This window comes from Caenorhabditis remanei, chromosome II, assembly GCF_010183535.1.
Source record: "Caenorhabditis remanei strain PX506 chromosome II, whole genome shotgun sequence".
NCBI classification, from domain to species: Eukaryota; Metazoa; Nematoda; class Chromadorea; order Rhabditida; family Rhabditidae; genus Caenorhabditis; species Caenorhabditis remanei.
Genome location: NC_071329.1, coordinates 14,294,713 through 14,322,552, shown reverse-complemented (window position 1 = coordinate 14,322,552; position 27,840 = coordinate 14,294,713). Strand labels below are relative to the sequence as shown.

The window sequence follows — 27,840 nt, the reverse complement described above, 5'->3', positions numbered from 1 at the left end:
TTTGCTTCCAAAAATGTCATTAGAAAAAACTTTTTTAAAAACTAGACAAACAAAATGTAATTCGATGAATCGTTTTTGAAAAGTGATCAGTTCTGAAGAGATTCCATAACTTTGAAGCCGGTCGAGATAAGATACTGCAAACTTATCCAAGTGAGGACGTTTTTGTTGCAATTTTACATTAAAGTGGATGGAAGGTAATTTTTATGCTGTATTTTCTAACAAACATCGAGATAATTATTATTTTATTATAGTAAAAATCAATCAATTATCAATGTGATAATTGATACAAAAACAACGAGAATTTCAGAATAAATCTGAAAGATACCCTAAGCTAATAGACACAAAAAATACAATAAAATAAGAGAAAAAGATGATAAAAACACCCAGAAAACACTAACGGGTGAACTACTTGTTCGAAAACGCCTGAGATAGAGACATCAGAATTAATTCAACTATTGTTTGTTTCAGATGCGATCAACAAGGACATATTGCCTCGAAGTGTCCGACAAGGAATACTTTGATACAAGAAGTTCGAGTGGCTCCTGAAATTCAGTCGAAGATTGAAGATCAGAAGTTCAGAATGAAATCTGATACAAAGTGTTCAAGTGAAAAGGAATCAGAAAAGAAACTGATTGATCACGAGGTGGAAACGAACAATTTGTGTGTGAATGTTGGCAGAGTGTTGCAGCTGATGTTTTCAATAAAAATATGGGTATTGATGTGAATAGAGTTATGAAAAAGTCATCAGTTCTATGGAATTTTCTGTTTTAGGTTCGATTGAGATGTTGCGTAGTGGAGATAAAAAGGCTGATGGACTTCAGACCTCCTGCACAAAAAGCGCACATGCAAAGGAGAATAATGTTGGTATGAACAGAGAGTTCACAGAAGCCAATAGTCAGAATAACGGAAATTGTGATGAAGATCAGAAATCTGAAAGGGATCAGAGAGTATGTAGTGCATCATTGTTGAAAACAAAGAAGCAAAATGACCAACAAAAAAAAGTTTCTCATGTGATTTCAAGTTTTGGAGATCTGAAGAGAGATCGGAAAGAACAGAATATTCAGAAAAGTTTTGTGAACTGTGATTCGATGCAGTCTTCCATGTCCTCAGAAGATGGAGATGGAAAGAAAAAAGGAAGGACCAGAAAGCTGTTGACAATGAAATGTATCAAGGTCCCCCCTGAATTTCTATATAAAATTTTTCAAGTATCAATCAATATGATAACGTGATTGCAAGGAAAGTGATGGATGATGTGAAGATAAACACATCATCAAAAACAAAATTTCCCTACCAAAAGTGTCCCAAAAAGCCTGGACTACAAACAACTGGAGATGACACCTGCGGTGTTGATTTTTCGATTTCAAGTCATCGGAATTTATCTAAAGACGAAAATTGGGTTAAAGGGAAATCAATAATAAATTAAATTTAAATAACAGATCGCTGTGAAAGAGAAAAAAGAAAATAAAACTTCAAACAAATAACATATTTATGACTCCATCGGTTCCTCATCATCCTCTCCTCTCTCATCTCTCGTCTTCTCCTTGTTGAGTCTCCAGATTTGAATATACGATTCGGCAAGGACGATCATCTGGGGCAGCATGTCCTTCACGTGCAGATCTTCCAATTCATACCACTTTCCGGAACCCTGATGGACGATTTGAATTCGATAGTTTCCAGTTTCAAAAGTCCCCTCATGAACCACATTTGCCACAAGATCGTACGTTGTGTACTTGTTATCGGCTCTCGCATCCTCCGCCAAACACTCGTATAGATCAACATTGACGATGGGGAAGTTGACGATGGTGGGATTCTTCTCAACGAACCACTGATTCTTTTGGAATCGTTTGTAGGAGATGATGAGGAACTCGGGGAGCTTCAACAGCTCATATCGCTTCATAATATTGTCATTGTAGGTTCTGTACTCTTTCTCCGTTTTTCCATTGAATTTCTCGAGGAGAGTGCTGAGTGGCACTTGAGGGATGATATTCTGAAGTTGAACGTCACGGTAGAGAGGAGCCGCTGGTAGATCAAGAGTTAAGAAGAGGAACGGCTTCTCGGAGACTCTTTCCTGGTAGTCGGGCATTCGCATCTTCATATACTTCTCCTCGTCCGTGTCTTCGGCTGGGATGACTTTACGGGAGTATTCTCGCATCTTTCCGCGGAATGTTCTGGAATTAAAATCTATATTATTAATATCGAAATATCCCTTTTTTTAAACTAGGGAAGATTGGAGTTATCGGACGTGACCTATATCATTGGAAAGCAGAGAAAACGCTGGTTCCAAATATATATTCAGTTTTTGCCCTCGAGGCCCGGTATTCGAGAAAAACGAGAGCAAAGTTCTGAAATTTTTTGCATTTTTTTGCAATTTTCGACTGTTAAAAAGGTAATAATTTGACTCTTTTCAGAGCTTTCCCTCTTTTTTCTCGAATACCACTCCTCAAGGGCAAAAACTAAATATATATTTGGAATCAGCGTTTTCTCAGCTTTTCAATTATATAAGTCACGTTGCATATCTCCAAACTGACTCTTTGACCATCCCTAATAATAAACATACTTGGAAATGATGCTCTCCCTTTTCTCGGTTCCATTTAGTGCCGTATGTAGTGTCGTCAACAGGAAAAGCATGAAGTCGTATGCATCATTCTGCTTGATGAATTGATACTTCTTATTCGAACAAACGACCACCGCTTGGAGCATTTCGTGAGGAGACACGTGGGTACGGAGAGCTCTCGGATTCCACAGCTTCCGGATGAGCTCACCGAATCTCTGTGGGAGGAGAGTGAGCTTATCTCCTGGCGGTCGTTTGATTGCCAAGTAATTGGACTCTTTCAGGAACCAATTACGAAGAGGACGGACGGCGGAGAGCGCCTGAAACAATGAAATGGGGTGAAAAATGGTTACAATTTACAGAATTAGTAGAATGATTTGGGTTAAACTAATGAAAATTTTGAATGGAAACCTTTTCTTCCCGACTTCAAAAAATAAACCAATTTTTTTTTAAATTTTGAATTTTTTTAACCGAAAATCGCGAAAATGTAAAAATGATTTTCCAGAATTTTTCCTGATTCTGAATGATAGTCGAAAATTTGACTTTTTCGTGAAAAAAATTAAAAAATTCGGAAAAAATTTGAATTTTGTCTCTAAATAGCCGGCCAAGTATGTCGAAAACGGTATTAAAAATGATAATGTTCAAAATAGTTCTAATGAAATGTAGAGAAATGGGTTACAACAGTTTCAAATATTATTTGGAATATTTTTCAACTTACATGAAGAATGACATTACAATAGTCATTAGCCTTGATATTATTGAGTCCAACGACTCCAGGGAAGTAAGTCGAATCGTCATAAGCTCGAACCATTCTCGCCTGAAAAAAAAATAACATTAAGAAAATCTGAAATAATCGATAAATCTTACCTGTTTATCGATGGACGCAATCATTTCTTTCGTATACGTCGGCTTCAACACATATTTTATGTCCTCCAACGACGGATCCACGACTTCATAATTGTCGGGCAAACAGTAGAATTTCAGCGTTTGAAGATTCAGGAAGACGTGATGATCGGTTTCGAGTGCATGGGTGTAGGCATGAGTGTTCGTTCCGCGGCCCTGAAAAATGATTAATGAAAGAAAAAGCAGCTAGAAAGACAGCCATGAGCTCCACAGCCTCAATTTTCCCGTTTTTTCAGTGAAAACTTGACTTTTTCTGATATTTAATTGTTTGAGAAGCCAAAACGAACATTGTTTGTAATTTTGATAAACGGGACTACAAGAAATTTTGTCCAAAAAAACCCACAAAAACATTTTTTGATGAAAAAGCTGAAAATCTCGTAAACGTAGCCGTACAACTAAAAAGTTTAAAGTTCAGAAAATGACAAAGACCGCTACTTCTACGAGAAAAGCAGTTTTCAGCTTTTTCAACAAAAAATACTTTGTTTTGTTTTTTTGGACAACATTTCTTGTAGTCTCTTTTATCAAAATCACAAAAAATGTGCGTTTTGACCAATTAATTATCCGAAAAAGTCAAGTTTTCATTGAAAAAACGGGAAAATTGAAGCTGCGGAGCTCATGGCTGCGAAACGTCTAGTTGCGAAATGAGCCAGACAAGTGGGATACCTGGAAATACTTTCCGCACACCATGCACGCGTACACATTCTGATGGGAGAGCGACACGGAGCATTGCTTCTCGAAATCAAAGTCCAAGACGGATCTGGAAGAAATATATTGGTGAAAACTGTCGATTTGTACGGATTTTGTTGCCAAATACGGCGAGTTTTTGAGCATTTTTGCGTTTGGAAGACAAAAAATGTTATTGCACTGTCTCCCACACAGCGAAAAAGAACTGCAAGAAATGTGAAGTCAATTTTTTCGTTTTTAAATTCAATCCTTGTATTTTTTGCACTGAAAATCTAGTATTTTGATGTTTTCAGACGTCAAAATGGATGAATAAAGGTATCATCCATCAAAATTGCGTAAAATCAAAATTTCTGATGGATGGGACCTTTTTTTCATCAATTGCGACGTCTGAAACCTGAAAATATTGCCTTTTCACGTTTCTTGCAGTTCATTTTGGCAGTGCGGGAGACCGTGTAATGGCTAAAAGCTGAGAGAAATGATTTTTCTTAACGATAGCATGTTTCCGGCGGTCCGCTTACCTATCGATAGTATCCAAATACGGACAAGTTCTGCTCTTTTTTTCAGCTTGAGCCTTCTTCATCGACCAAACCGGCTCTTCTCCGCCCTCATCATTCTGACCATTCTGAAATAAAAGATTACATTAAAGAAGAGATGACTGAAATCACCTTCAACTCTTCCGCAATAATCCGTTGCCGTTCCAGCTCTCTTGCTGTCATCTCACGTGGCTTCTCAACGACGGGCGGTGTTGTATCGCGGATCTGTAATGATAATGATCAGACTTGTCAAAAATCGAAAAAGAGCAAAACAAAAGATATATTAAAATAGAGATTTTATGTTTTCTTGTTTTCATTTCTTGCTCTGCATCATAAAATGTGATAAATAAAGTCGTAAAAGCGATTTGAATGTGGCAACGACACTCCGATATCCCTTTCTTCACGGGTCCCTAAATGACAAAAATGACACATGCTGACGCACGGCCTCCTGCAAAGTACTGTGCGCAATGCAAATTCTTACTGTAAGCTTAAAGGCGCATAGCAAAAAGTTTTCATACATTATACAAAGGAATTCCTTCCGACTTTTTTCAAAACGGGGCGGCCCGTGACAAGTCTTGTAATGATATATGTGAAAGACTTCCGTCATTTCATTGGTAAGGCTTACCTCTCCGTCCTCCGCGTCTTGATCCGTCTTCTCCTCCTTTCTATCACGCTTTGAGCGTTTTGGAGATCTAAAAATCACAAATTAAAATATTTTATTAAATAAATAACTGTTTCTCACCTTGATCGAGATCTCGACCTACTCCGATCTCTTTTCTTTCTTTCTCGGTCGTGGGTTCTGTGAGATTCGCCGCTCCGTCCATTTCTTTCAACTCTTTTGTCGTCTTCTGCAAGTAAATCAAAGAAAAATTAGAAAAGCGACAAAATTTCCAGTATTCTACAAAATAAAATTCACATAAACACTCACTGGATCGTCTTCTATCCCTATCGTCAGCTTCTTCGTTCCGAGATCGCTTTTCTGTGGTTTTCTCGGTGTCCTCTTGAATCGAACGCCTCCTTTCCACCGGTTCCTCTGGTGTCGGTGACCTGTGGTCATTTCTGGGTGTTCCGTCAGACATCTTCTATGTTTTCTGTAATATTTTGAACTATTTATAGTTAATTTCAGCGCATTTTAACTTGAAAACTGTCTAAAATGAGTATACGAAATGCATTTATTTTTCAATTTTCGCCCAGGTCCGCAAACACCACCACGTCAGATTGCAGACCAGCCGTGTACTCCTCTCGGGAAAGATCAATTTGTGCGAATTTCAAAAAGAGTTCTGCAGGTTTTCATTATAATTTGATGATGTTATCAGTATTTTTCTTTAAAAATACGTAAGAAAATATAGTTTTTAAAAGTTTAATGTATATATTTCCGAAGTATTGCTAGTTTGAGTCAACAGATAACACTGGTAAACATTTGTACGGATGTTTCTTTCGCATTTCTGTCATTGCCCCGTTGTATTTCGATATTATCGGAATAAAAAAGTTCCGACATTTTTTACCGACGCGCAAGAGTCGCGGTACTGGTAGATCAGAAACGCCCACTCATCATAAACATTTCTTCTGCAAAATCAGGGCACGGTTTCATTGAATTCGCGGGTGAAGTTTTGTTTAAAAATACCACTTTTTAAATAAAATTTGACCTATTTCCTTTAAAATTTGATCTTTTTTCCTCAAACTTCATGGTGGAAATGAAATTTTAAGGGAAATAGGTCAAATTTTTTTAAAAAAGTGGTATTTTTAAACAAAACTTCACCCGCGAATTCAATGAAACCGTGCCCTGATTTTGCAGAAGAAATGTTTATGATGAGTGGGCGTTTCTGATCTACCAGTACCGCGACTCTTGCGCGTCGGTAAAAAATGTCGGAACTTTTTTATTCCGATAATAGTTTTCGCAATTTAAATAAACTATATTTTATTAGTTACGACAAAATTTTCACATTATAGTTTTCAGAACTTCATGCACTTTTTGTCAAAAACTCTTCTGCCAACGTTAGCGATAACGCAAGGAAAAAATGAAAAACTAATATTTTTATCGAGAAAAAAGCAAAACAACAAATTAAATTAAAACCCATTCAGATGTCCCTAATCATCTGTAATTTCATGAAATCTGGCTCGTTACTCAAGCATCGGTCATCTGGTCGAAGAAGTTGGTACCGAACGATCGATTCCGGAAGCCATCCCATTCCAATCAAAGAAATACAGTTCTCAGGCCACGTCCATCGTTCTTCAATCTGAAAATTTTGTAGTTAGTATTTAAGAAATTCATTTAAAAACAGAACTTACGACACTATCTCCGAAATACAAAACGATGGAACGAGTGATTGTTGGCGCCATTTTCTCTCGAGTATAGTGATAGGGAGGTTGATTTGGTAATGCTGGATATGGAGACGTTGTGTATTTTCCACCGAAACTTTCGATTATACGAATCCAAATATCACGATCTGCTTTCATAATACGATTTCTTGTTGGCAAGATGGTGATTTCGCAGTCGTGGAGAAGTGGTGGTCTCTGGAAAATTCCAATATGTTTGTCAGGTAAAAACATACTTGCAAACCGGGCGGGCTCGTAACTCGCTTAAACCGCAATTTTATAAGCTAAAAAATTACCAAAATGTAGATCTAGGCGAGTTCTACGTCTTTGAGCCACTACGGGCCGGATTGCGAATCGTTAATGTTCCGCGGGCCGGGAAAAGGTGCCAAAGAAAAGCCATAGTAGCCCGGCTCGCGGCACATTAATGATCCGACATCCGGTCCGTAGTAAGTCAATGACATAGAGCTCGTCGGGATCTACGTTTTGGTATATTTTTCAGCTCATAACATTGCGTTTAAAGCGAGTTACGCGCCGGCCCGGTTTGCAAGAATGGTTAAAAAACCTCACCAATCGATGAATATCATTCTTGATCCTAGTTATCACATCATGATGAGTTTTCTCCTCAAATGTAACGTCAGTTAGAAGAAACTTCCAGTCAGCAAACATTTGATTCGTGTCATCAATGCATGCATACAACCATTCCATTGAAACAATCACTCCGGGTCTAAAACAATCTGATAAAACTTAAGAAAACACGAAAACCAACTTCGATAGAATCTCAAAAGTAAGCATATGATTCAAATCCATCACGATATCTTTCGCTCCCTCAGCACTCGGACCCATTACAAAATGAGTGAAGTCGCCAAGGTCCACTTCTCCTTCTCTATAACCGTACACCACTTCCATTCCATCCGGCAAGAATTCCAACAGTCTCTCATCAAATCTCGCACGCTCCACAATAAGCACATAGAAATCTCGTTTAAGACATGGGATTTGTTCTGAAAATTTTTTTAAATAGAATCCGAGAATCAGATGAATTCCCTTACGAATATGTTTATAATTGTAGTATTTGGCGAACGCCGACTTTGTATAATTTTGCGATGAGCACAATCGTTTAGCATTCTTTCCTTCTGAATCCCTGCATTTCCGATCAGCTCCGCTCTTAAGAAGCAGCTCCACCATTTTCCGTTCTCCACATTTCGAAGCTTGTTGGAGAGCAGATCGATGTTTTGGACCGCCTGAGTAAGAAAATAAGATAATCTGTCTGCCTGTACATCCCAACTCACACGCAGCATCAATCGCTGCTCCTTGCTCAATGAGAGCCTTCGCCAGCTCATAATCTTTGTATTCAACTGCCAAAAACAACTGTGTATACCCATTTTCATCTCTCTGATTTATCGCCAAACGACTTGTTTGAAGAAGTTGTGACCAGACTGGTTCGTTTTTCTCGTTAACTTGAAAATCAGGATCACTGGCTCTATCCTCTGCAGTAAGTCTCCGTTTTCCACTTGGCTGCCTTGCCATCAGGATCAAAAACACAATAGTTCCAATTAACAGAAGTGCAGAAGTAATGATGATAAGAATATTTTTGAAGAATCTGTAAAAAAAATACTCAATCAAGGTTTCTCCCCCTAAAAACCTACGATTTCCAACTCCCAATCGGTTTTGGTTTGGACCACTCAAAGAATTCATTGAAATCCTTATCCGTATCTTTCAACGACTTTTTAGAATCTTTGAATGCAACCTGCTCCAAATCCAAATCCACCGGCATCTTCGCCAACTCCCTTGTTATTTTCAAAGCATACGTCAGATTTGTATTATTCTCTCCTTCCATCACAATTTCCTCCATCACTTCATTCATACCCACCCAATCCATTGGACTCGTTATCTCAGCAGCCATCTCATAAATCCTCGAAAGACTCGACAGACTATTCCAGTCTTCTGTGAGATGAATCTGCTCCAAGTTCTCAATCTGTTGAAACATTTCCGTTATATTCGGCTCATTCGCTTTCAGATACTGGAAATAGTCCTCAATCATATATTTTCGATGATTCCTATCCTTAATAGTACTAGCATGTTGCACAACAACATCCTCATAACTGGAGAGATTCTGGACTTGATTCTTTTGCTTCAACACTTCAAACTTCAGATTCAGATACTCCACTCCTTGCTCGAATTCTAATAACTTCTTCTTTTTCATTCTCTGACATAATTCATTGGAATTGTGACTTGCTGGCAATCTAGATATTCGAGTTGACACTCTTGTTAGTTCTCGAATAAGATCCTGAGCCTGTCGCATTGAGCGGATGGAATTTCGAATGAGATTTTCAATTTCAGAACCATCTCTCAAGATTCCAATAGTTTTATGAAAAGAAGAAAACGTGTGGAGAATGGGAAAATCGAGCTCTTGTTCGAGGCACGTGGGATATGAATTGTCGAAGAGGGTGGAGTTTATCCAGTCTTGAAAAACTTTCCGTTCAATTCTGACCTTCTCTTTCTCTTTAGAGTACGACAATGTGTAATTCATCATTGTTTTCGAGAACTTTTTCATTTCGAAAACGAAAGTCTTGACTGTTTCGAAATTCTCGTTGGACACCAGCGTGTTTAAGGATGGGCCTGTTATGTTATGAATTTCCGCTTGTAATTTCTCAGAGGAATTTTGATAGGTTTCCCTGAATTTTTCGGAAAATAGGATGTAAAAGTTTTGTTGCAAGGAGATCATGACGTCACTCCAAGCCTTGTGATTCAGATTGACATCATTTTTATTCGGTAACTTTGATAAACGGTCAATAAGGTCTCGATCAAAACATGCATGGGGTCTCAAAGTTGTCTCGAGTAGCTTCAAGTTTTTCTTGATTTCTTTTTGCAAGACGAAGCTATTGATTATCTCCGGTTTGATTGGATGTTTGGGGAGCACATCTGCAAGTCTAGAAATCCCAGCCACGTATTTATCAATAGGAGAAATTGCGATGAGCAACGACTTCAGTCCATCTTCATTCTTGAATATCTTACGGAGAAAAGACCCTTCTTCATTGGAAAATATATCAGTTGAGTCGGCCATCAGCATCTCGCTAGGTACATTCGAAGCTGCTATGAAAGTATCCAGAAATTTCAGCTGAGGAAAAACCAGATTCAATTCTGACATTTTCGAAATCAAAAGTTTGAAATGTGCGAGTTGAGGTGCGGCACTTGATAGGTCTTTGAGGTCCAAGATATTGAACAAATCGTCAGAAATAATTGGAGTGGAATTGACAGTTGGTTTTCCAAAATGACTAAAAATCTTATGGACATCTTCCAACTGTGTTAAATATTTACTTGCGTTGAGATTGACCAATTTGAAATCGGCGACTGTCTGGTTGTTTTCAAGATCTTTAATGTTTTTATACATTTCAGAGCTTCCGTTATAAAATGTCTGCCAATTAATCATAAAGACACTTTCCAATTCACTTGTTTCAATATGTTGAAATGGCTTTTTTTGATCTATGGCATCAAATCCAGCCATAATTTTGGAACGTTCTATTTCAAAGGAGACATCCGACCAAGGAGTCTTTTCCATAGTTTTCAACAGTGCCTTCAAATCTCTGCTCAGTTTTTTCAAGTCGATTGACAAAATTTTTGATGTGCTGACTTCATCGGGGAGATTCCAAGTCTTATCGATTGTCTCATCACTAGTAAGTTCACCTGATAAGAATCCGCAGTTGAGATGAATGATGTTGAAGAGTTTGGCAAGATTCAAGTGGTCACGGACGAGTTCTGAAAATTAGATAATCAGGTTATCACAGGGTCATTTTTTAGTTTATATCAAATTAATTTCCCGCGAAACCGGAAGTCTAGTAAAGCGCGTTTGCGCACGATTTGGCAGGTTGCCAATTGAGTCGCCGCTCAGCCAAATCGCGTGCTCATAACGTGGACGAACAATAGGGTGTTAAATTTTTTGGATGAGGCACTTTTCTTCCATTACTCTCGCTTTTTTGGTTAAACCTCACACAAAAAATGACTAATTCATCGAAAGAAGGAAAAATACAAATTTTCAACACACACAAAAAAAATTTTGGAAAATTTCTTTAAATTTCGGGCTAATTTTACGCAATTTTTTGGAGCACAGGTGCTCCCCAATGTAAATTTTTAGTAATATCAAAAAAATACTTACTACTGGGTCCTATAACTTTTGATTCAATGTTCTTGTTCCCTCCATCTGAAATAGAAATATTACAACTTTAAAATTTCAATTTTTCAAAAAAAAAAATTCAACTCACTCCATGTAATAAATGTAATAATCAAAGCAATTGTAATAGAAATAAGAATGACAGCTCCAGGCTTAATATATCGATACGGAAGTTGCATTCTTTCAGCGGATAACAGTCGTTAAAAAACAACAAGAATTTCTAGCAGATTTCTTTTGAAGACACGTGTAATGGGAACGTGGATTTTTTGAAATGGAGAAGGAGACAAAAGGTCACGCGGAAATTTATGAAAAATTCACAGTTTATTGGAAAAAAATAGTTTGAAATATTACCACGCCACGATTCTTAGAACCACGCTCCACCGAAATACCCTTGAGAAATGTCTCTTTTTCTCTGAGTCTCTCAATTTCGCACGCAATTTTCTTAGGTTTCGGTAGAGCGCAGTTGCAAGAACTGTGCCGAGCTAAAAATTGACTGCTCTCCAAAAGTTAGAACATCATGGAAGATGCACCTGCTGTTATCTTTTTACGGTTTCTGAAATTATTTTACTATTTGAGATACATAGCTACCAGATAACTCACCTATTCAGACTCCGCCAGAAAAATTTACGATAAGGTGGAAAAAATAAACAAAGAGAAATCATATTCACAGATGAATGACTAGCAAACCACGCTATCAAAGACTCGGCAATAACTTTTCCATTTTCAATTTCAAAATAAACGATAATAACTAAAATACATGGAGGAGCTAGACACAAAATTGAGGTAGCGAATTGCACCATCAGACTATGCAGTGCTTCGTGATGTTTCTGATAAGTGGAGATGGATATTTTGAGTTTCAGTTCTCTCATCAATCGGAAAATATCAGAAATGAATAAAACAAAAAGAACGAAAAGTGTGGATCCACCAGTGAAAACCAGAATATATAGCCATGTTAGATTAGGAGATTTGACATAGATTACAAAATGAGATAGAGTTGAAAAGTCATGAAGGAGTTCTGGGAGATTCTGAAAATCAAAATAGTCAGTAGACTCCTTGAGAGCTCTCTGTACCTTCTCGATATAATTCAACTGCTCATCGTGCGTCATGTACAAATATTGAAGACTAGCACATAATCCAAACGGACAAATTAAACATAAAGCATAACAAGAATACAAAATAGGATTTGGGACAATATGAACTTTCAAAATAGATGCAATTGCTTGATGTTTCTTTCCAAAACAGAGAGTCAAACTTTCCAGTTGAACTAATGCAATGAAACCTGCTATTAGCTGAAAGCAAGGAACCAAAATTGTCGAAATTATTCGATGTGTCTTACCGCACAAATATGGGTAGAAATATCTAAATAATTTGACAATATCCCTACAGTATACCCAGCAAGTAATGGGTAGAGAGGTACCGGTTGCATTAGGAAGCTGAGATGAATGTCAGTCAGAGTGCAGGCAACCTGAACGTTTTTGAATTAAAGTATTAAATTGTTCCACTACTAACAAATTACCTGAAGAATCAACAAATAATATCGAAAGTTTCCTAGTTTACTGTTCTGGAATATCAACAAATAAATTCCCAATGAATTCAAAACCAGTGAAGTGAATCCGATAACATGATAGTAGTTTAAAAGCCATCGGGGTTCCGAAAAGTCAATGTTATGCATCTCGGATAGAAGAATTCTTCTTAATAAGACGGTTAGACCAAACTACTGACACTTGTAAGAAGGCATGATTGATCACTTTTTGGACGGGAGGCTATTATTAGGTGACATTTTGCTCGCTTTGGAAGTATTTACTTCTTCTTCGTGATTATTGGTTGAGCTAGACATTTTATGTTCAAATATTTCCGCAACAAACTTTGAAAAAGGATGGAATTTTAATGGTAAATTCCAACAATCTTATCATCTGAAAAGGAAGATCTCACAGTGAGTTTTAATGAAATATGTCACAAAGATGGAAACTCGAATTAGAAATAGAACTTATCAGATAATCTGCATGTTTAGATTTTCAAACGAAGCAGGTGGATGTTGTTAAGATTCCCATTTGACAATCCAAAAAAAAACAGAACAAACTTCAAAACACAAGTCCTTATGAAACTATCCAGAAACATCTTTTATTGATTGATTCATAAAATCATAACTATAGACACCACTCGAATTTTCCTTCTTAGTTTTGGTTGCTGGCTGAAAATAATAAGATGACTGGTCCATATCAAAGCTATTAATCACCATCTCAGATTTGTCAGAACGAATTTTCTGAACGGATGAAAAAATATCAACAAAGAAATCGTATTTGCAGAAGAATGAGCAGTAATGCAGGCTATACATAACTCTGTTAAAAATTGGGCCTGATCAACTACAGATAAAACTATTATCATCAATATACACGGCGGTCCCAAACAAAGTGAAGACGTTGCTAATTGTACTGTCAGAGTTCTGATTGCTTCGATGTGCTTCTCATAGTTATGTTTGGATATTCTGGGTTTCAGTTGGTACATCATCTTGAAAATGTCGACCATAAAAATAAGAAATAAGAGAATAAACACGACTCCTCCCAAAGCAACACATTTTATTAGTAGTACTATACTCAACGTCTTGGTGTATACATCAAAATGTTGTATGCTCCGAAAACCTTCAGAGTATTCACGTAGATTCTGAAGACACTGTACATTAGTTGCATTCCCGTCAAGATCCTACCGTTTCAATATAATTCCATTGTTCTTCTTTGGATATGTGGATTGTGTTGAACCAAAAGCATATTATTACAGGACAAATCAAGCATAGAAAATAGCCTAGCATCTCAAGCGATTTTGGAAGAACTTGAACGTTTAACGCGGTTGCAATTGCTTGATGTTTCCTCTCGAAACAAAGTATTAGACATTCCATTTGAGCGGCGGTAATAAACATTGTAATCAGCTGAAATAAGGAAGACTATTGATTAATAAATTATACAAACCACTGAAAAATGAGTTGAGATATTGAATCATTCGGGCAGAATTCCTACAGTGTAACCTGCAAATATCGGTACTAGAGGTATGGGTTGCATCAAACAAGTAAGATGGAAATCTAATAGAAAACACATAATCTGAAACTGAGATTTATTTTAGATCTGTGGAGTTGTTCTACCTGAAAAACAAGCAAATAATAACGAAAACTGTCTAATGCTCTGCATTGAAACATCAGCAAATAAATACCAAACGAGTTGAGAGAAACGGAAATCATTCCAATGAAATGATAACAGTTTATGAGCCACGCAGGTTCAGAGAAATCGACTACGTACATGAAGATAAATTGAAACTGATTTTCTAGAACAACAGATTTGTAAAAACAAAGTTGCCGAGATGGAACAGGTGAAAGTTTTGTGGCCTGTGATTCCATTAAAATAAAACTGAAGTCATGTTTTTATTCATTTCAGATTATGATATATACTTCAGACAATTCTAAAAAAACAGAAACTCGAACACATCAGGTAATCTGCATGTTTAGATTTTCAGAGGTCTTCATACTTTCACATCAGAAGTCCCAAGTTTCCTTCCACGAACTCCACGACCGTGACCTTCCGACCTGCCCTCTCGATAACTAGCCCTACATACTCAGTGCATATGATGAAGACAAATCGACGAAAGAACCACTCTTCCTTCACTGAAAAGCCTCTGAACCTGCTCCAGCAATTCAACTGCTCCAACTCTTCTGCCGTCATGACCTTTTCTCCTCCACCGAGCAATGCCAAGAATCCACAACCTGCCGTCCCAATGAACATTGGGGATGAACTTTGAGGACAAGTCGTTGTCGAAGACTCATCTGAACCCTCTTCTTTTTTCTCTCTCGCCAAACTCATTCTGTACAGGGCTTCTTTTAAGTCAGAACATGGTGCATCGACTTTGATACACAACCCAGCGGTGGCGAGAGATACTCGGGTCAGAAGGAGGGTGTCTGGAGGATAATGAAGGATAAGAAGAGGGGCAAAGTTTATAATAGAAACGGAGCAGGTGAATGTTGTTAAAATTCCCATTTGACAATCCGAAAGGAAACAGACTAAACTTCAAAACACAAGTCCTCACGAAACTATCCAGAAACATCTTATATTGATTGATTCATAATATTATAACTGAAGACACCACTCGAACTTTTCTGCTTAGTTTTGGTTGCCGGCTGAAAATAGTAAGATGACTGATCCATATGGAAAGCTCTCATTCACCATCTCAGATTTGTCAGAACGAATTTTCTGAATGGAGGAAAAAATATCAACAAAGAAATAGTATTTGCAGAAGAATGAGAAGCAATGCAGGCTATACATAACTCTGTTAAAAATTGGGTCTGATCAACTCCACATAAAACTATTATCATCAATATACACGGCGGTCCCAAACAAAGTGAAGACGTTGCTAATTGTACTGTCAGAGTTCGGATTGCTTCGATGTGCTTCTCATAGTTATGTTTGGATATTCTGGGTTTCAGTTGGTACATCATCTTGAAAATGTCGACCATAAAAATTAGAAATAACAGAATAAGCGTGACTCCTCCAGAAATTACACATATTAAAATTAGTACTATATTCAACGTATATATGTATACCACAAAATTTGGTATTCTCCGAAAGCCTTCAGAGTATTCACGTAGATTCTGAGGATACTGAACATTAGTTGCATTCACGTCAAGATCTTACCGTTTCAATATAATTCCATTGTTCTTCTTTAGATATGTGGATTGTGTTGAACCAAAAGCAAATTATTACAGGACAAATCATGCAGAGAAAATAGCCTAACATCTCAAGCGATTTTGGAAGAACATGAACGTTTAACGCGGTTGCAATTGCTTGATGTTTCCTCTCGAAACAAAGTATTAGACATTCCATTTGAGCGGCGGTAATAAACATTGTAATCAGCTGAAATAAGGAAGACTATTGATTAATAAATTATACAAACCACTGAAAAATGAGCTGAAATATCAAACCATTCCGCCAGAATTCCTACAGTGTAACCTGCAATTATGGGTACTAGAGGTACGGGTTGCATCAAACAAGTAAGATGGAAATCTAATAGAAAACACATAATCTGAAACTGAGATTTAGTTTAGACTTGTGGAGTGGTTTAACCTGAAAAACTAGCAAATAATAACGAAAACTGTCTAATGTTCTGCATTGAAACATCAGCAAATAAATACCAAACGAGTTCAGAAAAATGGAAATCATTCCGATGAAATGATAATAGTTTATGAGCCACGCAGGTTCAGAGAAATCGACTACGTACATGACAATGAATTGAATCTGATTTTCTGAACAGAAGAATTGAAAAAATATAAGTGAGGAAATGGGCATGGGAAAGTTTTGTGGCTTGTAAGTGGTTTCTTTAAAGGAGGACTGACTAGGAGGGTTATATTTTTTATTTCTGATTATGATCCTTCAGAGAGTTCTAAGAAAAATTCATCGTTGGAGCATATGCTAAGAAATCCTCTGAACGCTACAATTCCCGTTCTCCTGACTGACTAGTGAGTCTAGGTGGAAGAGCTTTCCCACGCGAGTTACTTCCAGTCCTCTCGGACAAAAATATTTCTCAATTCCTCGTTTTTTTCTGCGATATAAATGGAAACAAACACGAATGTTCGTTGAAAAAAAAACGAGGAAACGAAGTCTCCTTTAGAGTCAGGAGAACGGGAATTGTAGCGTTTAGAGCATTTCTTAGCATATGCTCCAATGATGAAAGTTTCTTAGAATTTTCTGAAGTATCAGAATCTGACATAAAAAATTATGATTTCAGACCTCTTTTCATGAAGCACTCTCATTTTTCACCTGTCATATCCAAGCGTTATTCAAGAATTACTCTAAAATTTCTTTCCGTTAACTCATGACCAGTATTGATTTTTCTGTTCCAGTATGGCTGATTATCTATTATCATTCCATCGGTATAATATCCTTTCTTTTGAACTCCGCATCCATTTATCTCATAATCTTCAAAAGTGATCAAATTGATGACTTTCGATATTTTTTGTTACTATTTCAGGTTTGTTTCAAGAACCGGAAGACTTTAAAGCAAAAATATTTAGATTTTCTGTACAATAACAGATTTCCATATCACATTTCTCATGCAACCGATTCCACTTTATCCAATTCTCGGTGGTTTTTGCACTGGCTTTCTCGCAGTTTATTTGGATGTATGGGCGCATTACCTCATGGCATTTATAGTGGCGGCTATAGTGGCCCAGATCGAAAGTCTTGCGTTTTGCTTTTTCAAAAAACATCAAACAATAGGAAAGTTGATGAATAGACACGTGTTCCCTGAAGGATTGTATGACATAGTGGTATGGGGATTGCCGATGGTCCCAGTGACAGTTTTTGTATTTTTTCTGCAGACAGGGATGAGAAGAAATGAGCAGATGAATTATATTAATAAGGTAAAGCAATATACAGTACCACTCAAAAATTTATAAACTCTGGCTGTTTTCAGTGGAGAATGGCCAACTTTGACCCTGTATTTCGGTGGATCCTGATTGTCCGACAAAATTTATTTTGTATGCGTTGGATAGAGCAAAAATAGCACATCATTTTTGCAGTTGACAATTTTTCTGTTGGGACACTACCATGAAAGTTACAGGTTGTCAAAGGGAAAAGCTCCAAAATTTCGCTAATATGCAACGAAATTAGTCGATTTCAGTGAGAATTGGGTTTGATGACCTATAACTTTCAAGATTGTGTCTCGACAAAAAATGCTCAACTACAAAATTTATGTGCTATTTGTGCTCTGTTCAAAGTAAAATTCGTCGGACAATCAGGTGACACCGAAATACACTGTCAAAGTTGGTCATTTTCCACTGAAAATAGCCAAAGTTAATAACCTTTTGAGCGGTACTGTAGAATTTTCACATTTATCAATTTAATAGTATTTGTGGTTCACAGAACTATCCAGAATACTTCAATCAGTTCTCTACACTTCCAAATTTTGCTGTCTATGAATTCAACTACTGGACATTTCTCTTATCTATCATTGCATTCTCCGGCGGTATCGGATGCGGGTTTTTATTCATTTTCACTACAATAGACATGTTCAAATTCCTTCAAAGCACTCAACTCAAAAGAAGAATCTCTGCTGTTCACCTGAAACGTCAACGGTCTGCGATAAAAAGTCTGGTGGCTCAGTTTGCCACCTCATCGTTATGTCTGGGCCCTCCATTTTTATATGCGGTGGTAATTATGAGTTCGATAAATCATGCTCAACGTAAGAAAAAAAGAAATACTTTTAAAATTATACTAGATCGCTGTTTCGTTGTTTTGTTTCAGTTATCGTGCAAGGACTCCTAGCAATTTTTTCATTACACTCGTCGGTAAATGCAGTGGTTTTGGTGATAACTACTCCTCCTTATAGAAAATTTGTGTTACGGTAAGTCAATTTTGATGCTGATATTAATTTTAAAAAGTGATTTTGTAGGGAGCATCCAAAACGGAACCTCATAGTTGCACCAGTCTCCGTTAGTCATTTGTCAGGAATTTGAAATGCCTATGTAAAAATAAAATGTATTTCTCAATTTTCATGAAGCTTGCAAATTATCACATTCCAGAAGACATTGCTGCTGGAACCACGGCTACCGGTGTTGTGTGTTTAGAGTTTTTCCTGAAAATTAGCTATGAAAGTTATTAATTTTCCATCTAGATACCTTTTCAAAAATCGAAGAAAAAAGTTCTGATAAGGTGGGAAGAATACGATGAGACTGATCATGTTAATGGATGAGTGACTGACAAACCATGCGATGAAGATTTCAGACAAGACTGAAAATAAAAAAAATAAAAAGGAGTTCAATTTGTTAATGGGCAGCCAGTTTTCAAATTAAAGTCACAGTTTTTTTCACCTGTCCAACACATTTTTGTAGTTTAGTTGTTTTTGTCCGCATAATTTTATTGGTCATCAAACATACATGCCCAAAATTATATTTTTCTGGTAGAACAAGTTAATAGCTACATTTTTGTAGTTGACAACTTTTTGATAGCTCTTCTCACTTTTAAGATATGCGCCTTTCAACTTAGGCGCTTCGGAGGAGAGACGCAGAGAAACGAGAGCGGCTGATTGTTTGCGTCTCTCTCTCCGGGTGCCGCACTTTAACGGCGCATATCTCAAAAGCGTGGATAGCTATCAAAAAGTTGTCAACTACTCTTCCTTTGTTGTGTAAGGTGTGGTGATCAAACAGCCAGTACATAACCTATTTATTTGGCTACTTGCACTTTCTTGTTCCCGGTTGTCCATGCCAACTTACACTGTCCATGCGGAACTTCGAAGAACACAACTATCACAAGTATGAAAGGCGGCACCAGACATATCGATGACGTCACAAACTGCACCATCAAACTATGCATCGCTTCTTTATGTTTCTGATAGTAAGATGTAGATCTTCGGATTTTCAGATCAACCATCAGGTTGAAAATATCAAATAGAAACAAGACAAATATCAGGAATAGCGACATCCCACTCAAAATCATTGTCACCAACAATTGATTCAGATGTCTAGTTTTTATATAGAGAACAAAGTGAGTAAGTGTCTGAAAGCCTGGCACAAGTTCCGGATAAACTTGAAGCAAATACATCCATTGTTCATCTTGACTTATATGAAAGTACTCGATACACCCACTCAGGAAAATTGGGCAAAGAATACATAATGAATAACAGAAGTATTCCAAGAATCTTGGCACTACATGAGTATTCAAGACCACAGCAATAGCTTGATGCATTTTTGCAAAACATAAAACTAGAGACTCCAGTTGAACCACAGCAACAAAGCCAGTCAGCATCTGAAACTCACTTATGACGAATCAGAATTTCTGGTCTGGTTAGCCTTACCGCGCAATGGTGAGCAGAAATATTGAAATACTTTGGCATGATTCCAACCGTGTACCCGGCAAAAAGTGGAGTTAGTGGGATAGGTTTCATTAGAATAGTCAAGTGGATATCGGTAAGAACACTTAGAATCTGAAAATTTCTTCTTTGAGAGAGAAAGTTTCTTGAAAAACTTTTTCCTTTTACCTGGAAAGTTAAAAAGTGAAATCGAAACGTTCCGAGTCTTCCACTTTTGAAAATCAGGAGATAGATACCAAGAAGGTTCAAAATAGAAGATAAGAGTCCGATGCAGTCGTAATAAGTTAAAAGCCATTCGGGCTCCGTGAAATCAATATCGATCATTTTGTGAAACAGAAAATTTCTGGTAATTTTTTGGTGTGAGAGGGTGTCTCAAGTGTAAAAATTTTCCCGAGTCGAGCACCGATTCGTGAAAATAGAAAACAGGTGAAAAAGTACCAGGAGTGGGTGCGAGTTTCAGAAATATATGAAAACATAAAAAAATATTAAATGTAGGACAATAATAAGACTATAAAGTGTTTTTGGAGAGAATTGAAACGAAAATTTCAAATTTCAACAAGTTTACAAAACGGATAAAAGGTGTTTGCTGCGGAAAGTTGATCACTTGGTTTCTGAAAAAGTGGTGCGTAATGCTGAAATAGAATTAGAATCAAATTCCACGAAAAGTTGTCTGATTGAATTCAAACTAGAGAAGTTAGTGGAGAAACTCAATTTCCATTCAAGAAGTCCAAAAAAGCAAAATTTTTATTATCTTAACCAGAAAACCTAGAAAGGATATTCAATGATGAAGAGCATTATTACTATTTCCAGAACTGGACACTGCAATCGAATTCAATCTTGGTTTGATTCTGAAAATTATCAAAATTTTATAAATTATATACAGTACCACTCAAAAGGTTATCAACTTTGGGTGTTTTCAGTGAAAAATGTCTAAGTTTGATAGTGTATCTTGGTGTAGCCTAATTGTCCGACGAATTTTGTTTTGTATGGGTTGGACAGAGCAAAAATAGCACAACATTTTTAAAGTTGACCATTTCTCTGTAGGGAGACTACCATGAAAGTTACAGGTTGCCAAAGTGAAACGCTCCAAAATTTCGCAGTGGCTTATTTGACAGTCTGTAACTTTCATGGTAGTGTCCCTACAGAAAAATAGTCAACTACAAAAATGATGTACTATTTTTGGATCTGTCCAACCCATACAAAATTAAGTTTATCGGAGTTTCAGATGACACCGAAATACACTGTCAAAGTTGGTCATTTTCCACTGAAATTAGCCATTGCATGGAACTCACCTTAACACAAACTTCCTATACGGCGGAGTTGTCACAATCAGAACAATCGCATTTACAGATGATCTCAACGAGAACACCGCCAGAATACACTGAATTGCAATTTGTGCGTTTCCATGACCACTTGTAGACACTATCATATAAAAGAAAGGAGGAATAAGTAACACTGTAGACGCTATAAATTGAGCAAACAAACTGTGGACCGCTGATTTATGACGTTTGTAGTTATAAGCAGAAACTCGTTTTCTCATACTTCTCAACATTCTAAATAGATCAAAAGTGGTTGCAGAGAAAGCAAAACTAGAGATAAAGCCGCCGACAGCTGCGGCGCCACACACGGATTGTAACCAGATGTTAAGAGTGTATAGGGCAATATTTGTGGTGACAGAAAATTGTTGGAAGATTTCAGGGTAGTACTGGAAATAGGAGATCAAAATTAAAAAGACTATACTACTACCTTCTTCACATAATCCAATTGTTCTTGTCTAGTCATTCCTGCTTCTAATAGGGCATAGAAGATGAAAATCGGTGTGACAGTGGCTGAAGTGTTCATAAAATAGGTGAATGCTTTTGGACAAACATGTCCATTCATAACTTTCGCAATAGTCTGATGCTTTCTATAAAAGCAAAAAACCAATGCTTCAACTTGAGTGATAATTGAAGTGATACTAAATGCCGCGTGATAATATGAGTTGACTTCGAAAAAAGTTCCAATCAATCCTTTGTAATGTCCACAAATCATTGGATGTAAGGGGAACGGTTGCATCAAAATAGTTGTATGAACGTCTGTAATGGCGCAGTTTGTCTGAAATTTCAGTATTCGTTTAATGGGAAAAAGACGTTTCAAAAACACCTGGAAAACCAAGATATAGTATCTGAAACTATCAATATTATCGCTTCGAAAAATGATCAAATAAATTGTGATTGAATTCAAAACAAGAGAAACTGTCCCAACAGAATAATAATAAATAACCAACCATTGCGGGATCACGAAATCGATCATAAGCGAAAAAGTTGTTCATACTTGATTCTGATAACGGGTTTGGTGTTGAACGAAAATTCAATTATTGGAGGGAATTGAATTTGTTGTCTAAAAAGAGTTCGATGTGAGTTGTAACGTAACATTCGGGAACATGATTACATTTTATGTCATGTTTTTAATAAGAAATACATTTAAAGAGCGCAATATTCTTTGTCTGGCGCACCTCGACCGCTTTCAGATGATTGTTAAATTGAAATTGATTTTGCATTGAGAGAATAACTAGTTTGATAACTTGTATGAAATAAATGCCTTAAATTAAAGTTTCTTGTTTTTAGTTTTTTATTCCCAACCGTTCATTTCTCCACGACTGCTTGGTATTCCGGAAATTCCTTGTTTTTCAAACTGGCGCGCCTCTGACGCATTTATGGATCTCTGTCAGTTATCTCTAAACTAGGAAATGCTTTTCTCGTTTGTTAGAGAACTCATCCATGTGATTTTTTCTAGTTTTTTAAAATCAACAATCTGAATTTGCAACAGAGACTTTGATTTCAAATTGACTCCTCATTAGTTTTCTGAAAGTTCAATTTCATTATTATTATTAGATTTCCATATGAGTCACCTTAAAACCCTTGTAATCTCTTGAACAGAAATGAAAAATAAAACCACGAATCTCCGATTCAATCTCCTATAAAAATGTTATTAAAAGGCTACACACAGAGATGACACAGATACCAAGCAGCGGGAGGTGCCCTCGCTTTGTCCGATAAGAGATTATAATTTACGTCCCACAAACAGAAAGCAGCAACAAAGCTTCGATTTTGTAGTTGAACTTTTTTTCATACGGGCAATCTCTAGAGAGTTACAGGCAATTGAAAAGTTTTAACTTTCAGAAGAGATTGTCGACTTTGTCGAGCTATAAGTTTTCAGAAAAAAATTGTACAACCGTGAGCTTTTAAAAAAGTATAGAAAAGACTAATTCAGAGGATTTTAGGTGTCGCCACAAAAACTAGAACAAAAATTCATTTTTTGCCTACTGTACATAATTTGGTTTTCAAATTTGAAATCCCATCTCCTTCAGAAATACCGAAGATTAATAGCTTATAAACAGATGGTGGTTATATGAATATGTTAAATTTCACCCCCTGCCATCCAGCTGTGCTGTCGCTACACCACACCCCTTTCTCATTTAAATCTGGAGGGATCGCCATCTGCTTATTCATTATGTATTTGACTGCTTTTCGGAATAGCCGGTCGCCAATATGTCTTCTTATTTTTATTGAATTATTGAAACTATAAACTATATTTATTGGTCAGGTGGAATGGCCGAAAACGGAGGTACGTGGTTTTTTTTTAAACGTGGGAAATTTTAATTTATTATGGGGTTATTCAGGTCATGTAAAAATGCATTACACACAGGGGTGCGCGATGCAAGGTTGCTTGAACGCGCTCCGTCGCTCAGCGGTTGGCACGGTGCCAAAAACAGACTTGGCTGAGTGCCAAGTTCAAGTTTAGCGTGTGTTTGTCGTATCTTTCAATGAAAAACGCGACGCACACGCATTGCGACTCGGACGGTAAATTCAAAAATTTTCGTTGCGGACCTTACGTCTCGCACCTCTGTGATTACATTATTTTCCTTATTCACGAACGGTAAAAAATTTTTAAACATGTTTTTCTCCCTTTTTTCTTAATTTCTCCCCGTTTTTTTCTACATAAGCATGTCGAAAAATGTAAAAACGGGAAACACTCTGTTAGACCAACGGTAAACTGAGATATGTTAAAAATAATGTCTCGACGTCCTTGAATAAGAAAAATTTGTATGTAAATACACTTTTACATGTCAAAAATAGCCCCATCAGCTCGGTGCCATAAAGAGGTATCCTTTTTTTAAATTTTCACACTTAAGAGTTTCAGAGAGTTATTTGACTGGAACCTTGACCTCGGACGAGTTGAACTTGGCCATTTCAAAAGGATACAAAGTTTTGAAATATCACGAAACTTGGCATCAGACACTTGAAAAATGGTTCAGTGGTGGTTTCTTCGAAATGTTTCTAGTTCACTTCAAGCACCAAGCTAGTGGATGGCCTCGGAGAAACATCCCACACGCAATCAAGATTATGAATTTTGAATTTTTTTCGTTCCTATTGCTCCATGCACTTTCTCGATCCCTTTGTAAAAGTTTTGCATGTTGCAAACCATCACTGTGGTGTGTCCCCTCCTAATCCAGTAATTTCGGAAGATTTATTCCGTGCTTTACATCACCAACATCATCTAGTCCAGGCACGCACATGTCCAATTTGCCTCGTATTCTCCTCATCGATTGCCGAGTGCAAGGCACATTTTTATATACACAAGATCAGTAACATGTCTTTTGAAACATTTTGCTCTTAGAAATATTTTTATAATCAGTATTTTGAAAGTCTCATAATAAAAACGTACAATTACAAATATTCGAAAAACGACATCAAAACCAGTGTCTTACCCAAAAGACGAACAAACTTACAGATTTTTTTTTTTTTTTTTCGTGATCTAAAAAATCGATTCCACTGATTCAGTATTTCCCAAGAGCCATTTTTATTTTGGATATCCCCCCGTCCCTCTTTGTTTGCTCATCTTGTCGTGCCACTCATTTATCGATTCTTTTTTTCGTTTCTAGTCCCAAAAATGTTACTCAAACTTCCTTATTTGGCTCAGTTCACCATTCTCAAGCATCTGGAACTCCACGACCATTTTTTCTTGGGATTATGCTCAAAAAGAGCTCGAAATTTGATAAAATGCTTCTCTCGTAACAAAAATGATTCATCTGTCATCAATTTGTATTCTTTTTGTATTCAACTCCAAAAAACTGGATTTCTGGGGAAAGACGTTGTAATGTGGGCTTCATGCTATTATCGACCGGAGAATGAAACTTTGTATAGATCAAATACAAATTGGAATCGATCGATAGTATTTTGGTATAAGGACAAGAAGATCAAGTGCAAGTAAGATATTGATTTTCTACTTTTTGTTATAGTTATACACCATTTCTAAACGGAACAGTGTTTTTTTTTCCAGAATCTCTTTCCACTCAACCAAAGGAATACCAATTCTTTGGTGTAAGGACAAATATAAACGAATGTTACCAATGGCTATCTACCATTCGATTTGTGAGATTTTCTCAATCTCTCCAATTATTCAAATCAAATTCGATATGTCTCGATTATCCGAGTTCCCTGATACAAATGAAATTGACAATGTAATAACTGGATGTAGAGATAAAGATCAAATAGAGGAATTTCTCAAAAATGTCATTATTAGAAATGCAACACAACTTTGGTTAGGATCCTGTCAATTAAGTGTAGACAGTGTAATATTGTCATTGGAGCATGCTTTATTCTGGAGCCCAAAATGGCTTATCAAGGAACATTTAATTAGTTTCCGAGGACAGACTGCTTTATTTGTTGATCCGAGGACAATTGGAACTGATGATTTGATAGATTTTATTCTTCATTGGCAGCAAGGGAAAAATATGAAATTGGAATCTTTAGTTATTATATTAAATGACTACGAGCCGCTGAAATTTGATAAGGAAAAAGTGTTCGAGAAGTTAGATGCGAATCCGTGGAATCCAGAAAGGCGAGCGGGACGATTTAAGAAGTCGACGGCGTGAGTTATTGATTTTTTGGCTTTGAGACGTTTCGACAACAGACGTTTGGAAAAAATTATGTTTATATTGCGAACCACGAAAAATTACTGATTTTTGACACGTTTAGTGTCGAAATGGAAAAGTTTTCAAATGTCTGGTTCGAAAATGTCATGGTTTTTTCAGAATGAGATTCTCCTTTTTAACGGATTTTCTCGACTGCACTGGACAAATGGATATCGAGAGAGAATCTGATGGATTACTGGCTACTGTGATTGTTCGGGAGAAACAATTTTTCTTTTTCGTATGGCACGTGCCCTTCCCTAATACTTCGGTAGATCAACCATTTACTTTGCCTCATTCTTTGGCAGGAATACCTCAGTTTCAGATTGGGCAAGTATGTTTCTAACTGGGAAATGTTTATTGTACGTCCAAATTAAAAATATATAATTTACATAAAAATCTTTATCAAAAAAATTATGGTTCATCTTCATTTTCAGATATTGAGTGCGAATACAGTACCCCAGTACACGATTTTCTCTCAAAATATGGCGCTCTTTTCCCTATCTTTTCTGAATCTGATCTGCTTTTGATTATCTGTTATTCCGGATATTCCGAATTTTTTAACTTTGACGCATTTATGGGATCTCTGCCCGTTCCCTCTAAACTAGAAATGTTTTTTTCTCATTTGTTAGAGAACTCGTCATTGTACTTTTCTCTAGTTTGCAAAACCAAGCAACCTAATCTTTGGCTCTTTTATTTTTTGTAAAAATGCACGTATCTTTGAAAATGTTGTTCATTTCAGAAACAGTAAACAAAGTTTTGTACAAAAAAACTCAAAAGATCATCAAAAACCTGAATTAGCAACAGAGACTTTGATTACAAATTGACTCCTCATTGGTTTTCTGAAAGTTCGATGTCATCATTATTAAATTTTCATATTAGTTACCTCAACACGTAATTTCTGAATGGTGGAGTTGTCATAACCAGAACAACAGCATTAACCGATGAGTGAGATGCAAAAACTGCCAACAAGAACTGAACAGTCACTTGTGCATATCTAAATTCACTTAAAATAACCACAACAAATAGAACAGGAGGGCATAGACATATAGAAGTTACTGCGAATTGAGCCAGAAGACTTCGCACGGCGGCTTGATGACGTTTGTAGTTTGTAGTTGAGATTTTTCTTTGCACTCCTTTAAGGATTTTGAACATGTCCCACGTGGAAAGAGTGAACACAAGGCCACAGAATGCTCCTCCGAATATTGCAATGACAGCCATTAATATGAACCAAAAGTTGTAGGTGTAGATCGCAAAGTTTTTGAGGGATGAGAAACCGGAAACGAATTGAATGTAGTGCTCTCTCACGTAACTCATCTGTTCCCCTCTTGGCATTCCAGCTTTACAAAAAGCGATATATACCAAAACTGGAAAAAATGGCATCCCAATTTCACCCAGCATGAATAGGAACCTGGGACAAACATGTCGACACATAATCTTTCCCAGAGTCTGATGCTTCTTCATAAAACAATAAACTAGCCATTCCACTTGTGCCGACATTATCGCTACCATGAATGCCTAAATTATATATTTTTGAACTCTCTAAATGTATGTATTGAAAATATATAAATACCATCAAATAATGAGACCACACGTCGAAAAAAGTCGCAAAAAAGCCGGCGCAATATCCGGATATGATAGGGAATAAAGGGATCGGCTCCATCAGAAATGTGAGATGAAAATCAGTAAGGGTACATAGAATCTGGGAAAAAATTTCTCAAGATTAATAGTTAATTTCTAGTTTAAAAACAAGACCTGAAAGACCAAAATGCAATACCGAAAGTTGTCAATAGTGTCACTTTTAAACACAACCAGAAATATGGTTCCACAATTCAAAATGAAGGAAATAGTCCCTATGCAGTGATAATAGACAACAAGCCAAGTTGGTAGA

General features: G+C 36.8%; 8 protein-coding genes across 8 annotated transcripts; 2 read left to right on the top strand and 6 right to left on the bottom strand.

Annotated features, from left to right (window-relative positions):
* Nucleotides 1-203: 203 nt before the first annotated feature.
* GCK72_006895 (uncharacterized protein) lies at nt 204-2,026 on the top strand (the record flags this gene model as incomplete). The annotated part of the gene is made up of 5 exons (XM_053725873.1): nt 204-208; nt 469-605; nt 772-1,164; nt 1,557-1,717; nt 1,772-2,026. 5 exons carry the CDS (start codon nt 204-206, stop codon nt 2,024-2,026), a joined length of 951 nt encoding a protein of 316 aa, XP_053590067.1.
* Nucleotides 1,487-5,750, bottom strand: GCK72_006894 (uncharacterized protein; the record flags this gene model as incomplete). The annotated part of the gene is made up of 10 exons (XM_053725872.1): nt 1,487-2,168; nt 2,558-2,871; nt 3,270-3,368; nt 3,419-3,610; nt 4,118-4,211; nt 4,657-4,760; nt 4,804-4,896; nt 5,297-5,363; nt 5,414-5,519; nt 5,600-5,750. The coding sequence occupies 10 exons, from the start codon at nt 5,748-5,750 to the stop codon at nt 1,487-1,489; spliced, it is 1,902 nt and encodes a 633-aa protein (XP_053590066.1).
* Nucleotides 5,751-6,749: 999 nt separating this feature from the next.
* Nucleotides 6,750-11,331, bottom strand: GCK72_006893 (uncharacterized protein; the record flags this gene model as incomplete). Its single annotated transcript, XM_003110107.2, has 9 exons — nt 6,750-6,908; nt 6,961-7,185; nt 7,555-7,711; nt 7,754-7,985; nt 8,034-8,225; nt 8,274-8,584; nt 8,631-10,740; nt 11,138-11,182; nt 11,244-11,331. 9 exons carry the CDS (start codon nt 11,329-11,331, stop codon nt 6,750-6,752), a joined length of 3,519 nt encoding a protein of 1,172 aa, XP_003110155.2.
* Nucleotides 11,332-11,659: 328 nt separating this feature from the next.
* Nucleotides 11,660-12,824, bottom strand: GCK72_006892 (uncharacterized protein; the record flags this gene model as incomplete). The annotated part of the gene is made up of 5 exons (XM_003110168.2): nt 11,660-11,705; nt 11,753-12,177; nt 12,223-12,441; nt 12,489-12,617; nt 12,669-12,824. The coding sequence occupies 5 exons, from the start codon at nt 12,822-12,824 to the stop codon at nt 11,660-11,662; spliced, it is 975 nt and encodes a 324-aa protein (XP_003110216.2).
* A 5,875-nt stretch (nt 12,825-18,699) lies between these two features.
* On the bottom strand, nt 18,700-20,320 carry GCK72_006891 (uncharacterized protein; the record flags this gene model as incomplete). Its single annotated transcript, XM_003109936.2, has 5 exons — nt 18,700-18,763; nt 18,807-18,918; nt 19,401-19,932; nt 19,982-20,110; nt 20,165-20,320. 5 exons carry the CDS (start codon nt 20,318-20,320, stop codon nt 18,700-18,702), a joined length of 993 nt encoding a protein of 330 aa, XP_003109984.2.
* Nucleotides 20,321-20,774: 454 nt separating this feature from the next.
* GCK72_006890 (uncharacterized protein) lies at nt 20,775-22,288 on the bottom strand (the record flags this gene model as incomplete). Its single annotated transcript, XM_053725871.1, has 4 exons — nt 20,775-20,844; nt 21,289-21,377; nt 21,743-22,090; nt 22,139-22,288. The coding sequence occupies 4 exons, from the start codon at nt 22,286-22,288 to the stop codon at nt 20,775-20,777; spliced, it is 657 nt and encodes a 218-aa protein (XP_053590065.1).
* Nucleotides 22,289-25,135: 2,847 nt separating this feature from the next.
* Nucleotides 25,136-25,913, top strand: GCK72_006889 (uncharacterized protein; the record flags this gene model as incomplete). The annotated part of the gene is made up of 2 exons (XM_003110160.2): nt 25,136-25,245; nt 25,319-25,913. 2 exons carry the CDS (start codon nt 25,136-25,138, stop codon nt 25,911-25,913), a joined length of 705 nt encoding a protein of 234 aa, XP_003110208.2.
* A 918-nt stretch (nt 25,914-26,831) lies between these two features.
* GCK72_006888 (uncharacterized protein) lies at nt 26,832-27,612 on the bottom strand (the record flags this gene model as incomplete). Its single annotated transcript, XM_053725870.1, has 2 exons — nt 26,832-27,467; nt 27,523-27,612. 2 exons carry the CDS (start codon nt 27,610-27,612, stop codon nt 26,832-26,834), a joined length of 726 nt encoding a protein of 241 aa, XP_053590064.1.
* Between the last annotated feature and the right edge of the window lie 228 nt (nt 27,613-27,840).